We start from the raw sequence: 8,902 nt of genomic DNA, 5'->3' as shown, positions 1-8,902 counted from the left end.
GAATTTGTACACGAAGATAGTGTATGATCAATAAAGGATCTACCCCTTCCAGTGAAGGAAGCGAATGTTCAAGGCTGATCCACTTATGCTAGTTCAGGATTCTCCGGCCAGAGTGAATGAAATTAGAAAGGAGTTTCTAATTTGCATAGAACTAAGCATAGTAAATGGTAAGCAAGTGATTAAATTAGATAGGATTGACACAGGATCCATGCCTTGTATTTAATCAGGACATTATAGGGTAGAAGGAGTTTATTGTACGGTAACTATTCACTGAATAGGTTCTTGGTATTCTAAGCAGTGAATTCGTATTATCCGGATAGTCGCGATATGCTGAGAAGTATCCCTCACGATGTAGAATAAATATGATTAATTAATTAATCATATTTAATAAATTAGAGAATTTATATAAATAATGATAAAATAGTTTTATTATTATTTATTTCTACTACCGGCTTAATATTGAACCTACAGGGTCACACCATAAAAAGAGAATGATTTAATGGTGGAGGAATTAATTAATAATGGCTGATAATTATTTATTTATGAAATAAATAATTAATTGGCAAATTTAATAATTGATTAAATTAGATTTAATTGATTATAAATTAATTAAGAAAAGTTCTTAATATTATTAATTAAGAATTTAATTTTTGGAAATTAAATCAAGAGAGAGAATTATTTCTAAAGTGTTTAGAAAAAGGATTAATAATTAAAAGGTGTTTTAATTATTAATGAGAATAATAAATGGGTTAATAATAATAATATTTTATGGGAAAATTTCAGTTGAAAATTTTGCCTATAAATATACTATTATAAACCCTATTTTCATTCTAACCCTAACCCAAATTTTTCGGAAAACCTAATTCTCTCCACCTCCTCCTCCTCCTCCTCTTTAGCATCGTTTTCTTGGTGGATACCGGTGGTGTGCTTCACGTTTGAGGAGCAGCTGCTAAGGATCTCCGATCGTTGCTTTTGGATCGCTATTAAAGGTTAGTAATCGATTCATATGTTTTAATCACGATTTATATGCTTTTATTTGGATTTTATATGTGTAAAAAGTGTTTTACCATGCCTCCGCTGCGTTTAAAATCCAACAATAAGGCTAGAAGAAATTTATTTGCTACTAGCCTATTAAATAAGAATCAAAACAAGAAAATAAGGGGGACAAAGCCACACCCTACTGGTAATACTTCCGCAAATGTTCTGCATTCCATGCTCGAGGAATAAGTTTACCATCCAGATCTTCCAAGCGGTAAGTCCCTTTCTAGAGTATAGCTTTAACTTTGTATGGTCCTTCCCAATTAGCTCCAAGCACCCCGTGCTGAGCTATCTTAGTGTTAGGCATAACCTTTCGTAACACGAGATCTCCAACCTTGAACGGTACAGATTTTACTTTTTTATTAAAATACTTTGCGACCCTCTATTGGTACGCAGCGAGTTTCAATTGAGCGTTTGCCCGGGCTTCATCTAACAGATCCAAGTGGAGCCTCTGGTTAACTTCCGCATCTTTCTCGATGAACGCATCTCTCCGTAGAGACCCTGCTCCTACCTCCACGGGAACCATGCCTCATACCCGTAGGTCAGCAGAAAAGGGGTTTCACCTGTGGTCGACCTAGGTGTAGTGTTGTAGGACCAAAGGACCATGGACATTTCTTCTGGCTAATCCCCTTTCTTCTCTTCTAACTTTGCCTTCAAGGTATATTTTATGATTTTGTTTATGGCTTCTGTCTGGCCATTACTCTGCGGATGATAAACCGCGGCGAAGTCTTTTTTAATTTTTAAGTCTTCACAGAGCTTCCTTAATTCTTTGCTATCAAATTGTTTTCCATTGTCTGAAATGAGCTTATAGGGAATACCAAACCTGCATACTATGGAATTGAACACGAAATCCCTTATCTTCTTTGCCGTGATCGTGGCTAGTGGCATAGCCTCTGCCCATTTGGTGAAGTAATCCACAGCCACCACGGCGTATTTCACACCCCCCTTTGCTTTGGGTAACTCTCCAATGAGATCAATCTCCCACATGGCAAAAGGCCAGGGGCTTGTCAATGAGGTAATGGTGGATGTCGGGACGTTGGAATAGTTGGCGAAGCGTTGGCAACGATCACAAGCCCGGACAAAATTGAAAGCATCTTCCCTCATAGTCGGCCAGTAGTACCCTTGTCTGAGCACTTTTAATGCCAAGGAACCACCCCCCGAGTGATTGCCACAAATCCCTTCGTGCACCTCTCTGAGAATATAATTTCCTTCTTCCCTATCCACACAACGTAACATTGGCTGGTTAAATCCTCTCTTGTATAGTACCCCGTCATACTCGGCATACTTTATAGCTTGGTACCGAAGGCGTCGAGCCTGTAGTTTATCCTCTGGTACAACCCCTGTCTGAATATAGTTATGGATGGGGGTCATCCAGTTTTCTTATGGGATTTCTTGCGTTTGAAACACCTCCACCTCCGGGATACTTGGAATTTCCTAGATTCCCAAAGGGATTTGTCCAAGTTGAACGTTGTCCATCTGTGACCCCATCTTGGCCAAAGCATCCGCATTACTACTCTCTTCTCGTGGAACACTTTCTAGTCTGGCACTTGAAAATTTTCCTAGTAGACGTTTTGCACATCTCATATATAGCTCTGTCCGCGGTCCCCGGGCTTGGAATCCTCCGTAGACCTGGTTCACAACTAATTCGGAATCACTCCGAACTATCAAATTCATGGCCCCTACCTCCAGAGCTAATTTCAGACCGTTGATCAAGGCTTCATACTCGGCATCATTGTTGATAGCATAAAACTTGAAATGGATAGCACTCATCAAGCGGTGCCCCTCCGGAGTGATCAAGACTATCCCGACACCTGACCCGTTGTTGTTTACGGCCCCGTCCACATGTAATGTCCACCTAGGGTGGGGGAGTTCCTGCTTCTTTTCGTCCGGATGACTTTCTTGCGGGGTTGGTTCTGCCAGCACTATGGCCTTATCATCAACTTCTTCATCGAACTCAAGTACGAAATCGGCCAGCGCTTGTCCTTTGATTGCCGTGCGAGGACAATATTCCAAATCGAATTGCCCCAGCTCTACGGCCCATTTTAACATTCTTCCTGACGATTCGGGTTTATATAAAATATGCCGGAGCAGATAAGCGGTACGAACTTCTATTCGGTGAGCCTGAAAATACGGTCTTAACTTTCGCGCCGCAAGAATAAGGGCGTACACTAGTTTTTCCATGTTGGTATACCTGGTTTCCGCGTCCAACAACCTTTTGCTTACATAGTATACAGGCCACTGGTGGCTTGCTTCTTCCTTTACCAAGACGGCACTGACGGAATATTCAGACACCGCCAAGTACAGAATTAATGTTTCTCCGTTTTCTGGCTTGGCCAACATCGGGGGATTTCCCAGTTGTTCTTTGATTTTCAGAAAAGCTTCTTCACAGTCAGGGGTCCACAGAAAATCCTTCCCTCTCTCTTTGATCGCTTTGAGGAATTCTTTGCACCTATCCGACAACTTCGACACAAATCAATTTAGGGCCGCGATCCTTCCTGTTAAACTCTGTACCTGTTTGACGCTGGTGGGAGATTTCATGTCTAGCAGAGCTTTTATTTTTGCCGGGTTAGCCTCAATCCCCCGACGGTTGACCATGAATCCCAAGAATTTTCCCGACTCTACACCGAACACGCACTTCTGCGGGTTTAGTGTCATCCTATATTTTCTCAGGATGTGGAACATTTCAGTTAAGTCGGCGACGTGATCTTCCGCCCTTTTCGACTTCACGAGCATGTCATCCACATACACTTCCATAGACTTCCCAATCTGCTTCTTGAACATTTTGTTTACCAACCTTTGGTAAGTGGCACCGGCGTTGATCAGACCAAATGGCATTCCGATATAGCAGTAGAGCCCTCTATCAGTGATGAAAGAGGTGTGCTCCTGGTCAAGCTCATACATAAGGATCTGGTTATACCCGGAGTATGCATCTATGAAGCTGAGCAGGGCATGTCCTGCCGTGGCGTCGACCAACTGATCAATTCTTGGTAGGGGAAAACTATCTTTCGGGCATGCTTTATTTAGGTCGGTGAAGTCCACGCACGTTCTCCATTTGCCGTTGGGCTTTTTTACCAATACCGGATTTGCCAGCCATTCTGGGTAAAAAGATTCTCGAATTAGTCCGACGTCTAGGAGCCTTTCTACTTCCTCTGTCAGGGCTATAGCTCTCTCTCCGCTTACGGCCCTTCATTTTTGTCGAACCCATTTATGCTTGGGGTCGATATTCAATCGGTGGCACATTATTTCTGGATCGATCCCCACCATATCAGAATGGCTCCATACAAATACATCAAGGTTTACCAACAGAAATATTGAAAGACCTTCCTTTAACCTTGGTGCCAATTGGGACCCTATTCTCAGAACCTTACTCGGGTCTTTTTCATCAACGGGGATTTCGATCGTATCTTCTGCTGGCCCCATCTTTTCCGTCGGCATTGGTATCCGGGGATCCAAGTCAGGGGGATTATAGATCTCCTGGTCTTGTAGAAAGGGTGCATCCCCTTTAGGAAGTGTGCTTTGCGTAGTAGAGTCATCAGGTTCTTCAGTATGTTTTGCGGGCGAGGGTGCTCCTGTAAGAGGAATGGCATCACCCTGTTCGAGGCTTTGCGAGGCATCGAATCTTCCTTCTAAACGTTCCCCATGGAAATCTTCTTGGACTATGGCATCCATCGCCTCCTCTTCTTCCAACATCTCAATTCTGATTGCGTCTTCCAAGTACAACATTGTCGGGGGCAACTCAGAGGGATGTTCTTCTTCTTGCTCAACATAATAGTGGACTCGAATTTCCTCGGTTGGTTGCTCAATGCTTTTCTCCCGATCCACGTCCGAAGTATCATCGGCATGGGAGTCTTTTCTGAAACCTTTCATTGCTTGCCTGTAGCACTCTCGTGAGTCATATTGGGAACCCCTGATACTTCCCACTCCATTTGGCGTTAGAAATTTGATAGTTAGGTGACGAATTGAAGTGATGACTCTCATTTCTCGCAGAAAAGGTCGTCCCAATAACACGTTGTGGGACGATTCCTGATTCAGGACCTTAAATTCAAGCATCTTTGTTACCGACAATGGGCTTTCCCCCAGTGTACATGGGAGCCGAATCGACCCCATGACTCTAACTCCTGCGCCTGAAAAACCATAGACCCACGAGTCTTCCCCCGACATATCCTGATCAGGCAGTCCCATCTTTTTGAAGGTGTTGTAATAGAGGATGTTTGTTGAGCTCCTATTATCCACGAAGGCTCTATGGACATTCTTTGTTCCGATTTGGATGGAAATAACCAACGCATTATTGTGTGGGTGATGTACCCATCGGGCATCTGTTTCTCTGAAAGTGATATCCATGGACTCACCCTTAAACATCTTGGGTGGCCGGGTTTCCACCCTATGAATATCTGTGAGAGGCCTGAACCGGGCTTCCCTAGCGTATTTTGCCAAGGCTCGGTTGCTGTATTCCATTACGGGATCTCCCCCGTAGATTGTTCGGATACTGCCATCCCTGATAAATTTATTTTCCTCCAGGGTATCATTGTTTGTCCCGCGTGGGGCTCGTCTTTCCTCTTCCCTTGTCCTGTCATCCTTGTGCTTCCTTACTTCCTTGACTACCCATTCTCCGAGGTATCCTTCCTTGATAAGCGCTTCAATTTCTTCTTTTAAATGTCGGCACTCATGCGTATTATGTCCAGATGATTCATGGTATTCGCAATATTTTTTCTTGTCTTTGCTTTGCCATGATGATAAAGCTTCAGGTTTTGTAAATAGCCCTTTATTTCTGTTTACCTCGTAGATATGATCGATAGATACAACCAAAGGCGTGTACCGGCTTGTCCTATAGTCATGGTTTGAGGGAGGGCTCCATCCCCTCCTTGTGCTTGCTGTATTTACCCGGTCTGGGCTTCGACTATCCCTTCGGTATCTTGGGCTTGGGGACCTATCCCTCTTCCTTCCTTTGTTTCTCTAACTTGACTGTGAAGTCGGTTGTACATCCGCCAAAGATTGTTCTATGGCTTTAAAAGATTCTGCCAAAGCGAAGACATCTGCGAGAGTGGCCGGATCCTTTCCTTGCAAGTGCTTCCAAAAATCTGAACCAACCCTTAATCCTGCGATCAAGAAGCTTTTTAGGGCTTCGTCCGATATTCCCCTCATGCTAGTAGATTCAGTGTTGAACCTTTTGAAGTACGATGTCAAGCTTTCACTTTCCCTTTGCCTAACATTGGCAAGAGTTGTGACAGAGGGCGCGTATCTCACCGCGGCTTGGAACTTGGTTAAGAACAAATTCTTCATATAATCCCACGAGGTGATCACTCCTGGCCCGAGCTTTTGAAACCACTGCTGGGCACTTTCTCTAAAGGTTGCTGCCAAGAGACGACATCGAGCCAAGTCCGGGACTTGGTACACATCCATCTCTATATTAAAACGACCCAAGAATTCCACCGGATCTGAGTTTCCGTGGAAACGGAGATCGCTAGTAGTGTTGCGATACACGGCCGACAATTGTGCCTCTCTTACTGCTGCCGAGAATGGGGAAGGGATTTCGGCTGTAGCCGTCACCCTGCCTTCAAGGTGGTTAAGTAACCTTTTTAGATCTCCTATATTGAAAGTTCCCACGCCAGTAATGGTATGCATTTGAGGCTGTGGACCTTGGGGTTGCAATGGAGGTGTTTCCACTTGATTCCCCCCGGGAGGGGCTTGCTGCTGGTTCGTATTCTGGGCGTCTTCGGGTATTATGATTATTTCAGGATTTCGTTCTTGGTTTCTTCCTTGATTCCCTTCTCCACCTTGGCCGTGGCCCCGGACCATACCGCGATCATAGTTTTCTATATCTCTGTGATTATCATGTTCCGCATAGTCATTGCCATCTGCTTGGTTATTCCAGCGGGAATCATTTTGACCGCGGTAGTTGCTATGACGGTATCCGTCTAAATATCTGCCTCGGCCTCCACCTCTTCCTCTCCATTGAGGCCTTCTCCATCGATCATTTCCATACCCACATCCATATCGATCCAGTGATCTGCGGGGAGGAGCTCTCTCATGATCGCGGTGCCGCTCCCGATTTTCCTGGGGATTCGGGGGCACACGCGTTGGATCGCGGTGCCGCTCCCGACTTTCCTGGGAATTCAAGGGCACACGCATTGGATCGCGGTACCGCTCCCGATTAACCTGGGGATTCAGGGGCATACACGTTGTATCATGGGGTGTCACACCTCCGTGATCAGCTTCTTTCTGCCATTCAAGTAACACCATTCTCAAATCGTCATCGCCCAAGCGAATCCCCAAGCGATCTTTCAGAGCTGCGAAGCCTCTTTGCTGATTCTCCGGCATCGACTCCGCCTATCGGCGTTCCTCGAGACTACGTCCAGAGTGGTGCGGATGGGTGGCTCCCCGGGTATCTGTCCGCAGAAATTCCTGTCCATCAGCATCTTCTTCCACTAGCTCAATGATCGGGGACGTGTCATTAGAATAGTCCAGGCATCACGGGGTTATAGGCACACGCCCTCTTTCAGTGTGGCCATGGCCGACTGAGACATCCCTATCCGTCATGGGTGCTTTTCCAGGTGCCTGAGCCGCTCGGTTGTGGCGAAGACCCCTCCTGGCCTTGCGCCGTTCCACGGTGCTCAACCTTGAATCGAAACCATTCAAAGCATCGCCCATGCGATACAGTTGTTCCAACAAGTCGGCGTTGCTGATGAGCACAGGTGGCTGTCCTCCAACGTCCGGCGTGGGACGGTCCGTCATTGGTGGAGCGTAGGGTTCATATTCGTAGGCATGATCAGAATCTTCTTCAGAACTTCCATCATAAAAACTTCCATCGTGATATTGAGACATCCTTCCTCCCAGATGTAGATCTTGTTCGATCCCTCCTTCTAGTGCCAATTTGTTGACGGAGGAATTTGGTATCAACAAAGTTTGAGGTTCGTAGCCGGAAATAAGATCTGTGATGGCGGTTCTTTGTCGGAAACGTGAACAGTAGTCGGCAGATCCGATGAACAGTATTCGTCGGAAGAGATGAACAGTATTTGGTGGTGTTGATTATTGGGGGCTGAGATTGCTTAGGGTTAGTGGTGGCTCCTTTGCGCTCTCGCTTCTGATCCCTTACAATGTGCCTACATACCCCTATTTATAGGGGATCAAGCCCATGTAGTTCTTGGGGAACAAGAAACCTAATGGGCTTAGATTTCTTATCCCGAGGCCCAATGGGAAACCCACTGGAAACCGTCTTCTACTAGCTTTAGGAATGTCCGCCGATGAGGCCCAACCACAAAGGCCCAAGGCTCGTCCGCGGCTTCGAGACTTCACGGATGAGGCATCTCCCTGACCAAGGATAACCCTCCACTACCAACTGTTTCTCTAGTCCGTGAACGCAGGTATAGCTGTGGTTCACCCCAAATGTTGGACGCATCCTTGTCCCCCGATAAGGAGCCCCTACCAGATTGCAGGACAAGTGATCCCAAGCTTTTGGGTGCAAAGTGCAGGATACTCCAAAGTCTCCCAACGAGGACACCCATTGACTACAGAGATAGAGCTCCCAAAGCACACACCAGGTTTAACCCCACATCCCCAATGAGGACACCCATTGACTACAGGAGGAGGCCTTCAGTCCAGGCATACCCCCGGAGGTCTCTGACCACGGACACTGCCTTTCCTGTAGATATGCTACAGGAAGGAGTTCTTCAATAGAGTACCTGCATCAAATAGGTTAGTAATAACATTCTCCATCTTCCTTAAGTCTTCCAGAGAATCCATCCAAACAGCACATAAAAGTTGCACTTATATGTCAAGTAGCCATTGAGGGCGCGCCCTGAAATCTCTGTATGTTGGCGCCGCCCTGTGTCACCAGCCTCTGGTCTCTTCTTATATCATTCTATAT

At 45.7% G+C, this 8,902-nt stretch overlaps 1 protein-coding gene across 1 annotated transcript; it reads right to left on the bottom strand.

Moving 5' to 3' along the window:
• Window positions 1-2,472: 2,472 nt before the first annotated feature.
• Window positions 2,473-7,356, bottom strand: LOC141714528 (uncharacterized). The gene is made up of 5 exons (XM_074518043.1): window positions 7,130-7,356; window positions 5,997-7,045; window positions 4,359-5,909; window positions 3,833-4,133; window positions 2,473-3,487 (listed from the first exon to the last, which is right to left on the bottom strand). The coding sequence occupies exons 1-5, from the start codon at window positions 7,354-7,356 to the stop codon at window positions 2,473-2,475; spliced, it is 4,143 nt and encodes a 1,380-aa protein (XP_074374144.1).
• Window positions 7,357-8,902: the final 1,546 nt, after the last annotated feature.

The sequence above is a fragment of the Apium graveolens genome, chromosome 3, assembly GCF_009905375.1.
Source record: "Apium graveolens cultivar Ventura chromosome 3, ASM990537v1, whole genome shotgun sequence".
Taxonomy (NCBI): Eukaryota; Viridiplantae; Streptophyta; class Magnoliopsida; order Apiales; family Apiaceae; genus Apium; species Apium graveolens.
Note: the sequence above shows the minus strand (reverse complement) of the source record. Positions and strands in the feature narration are given on the sequence as shown.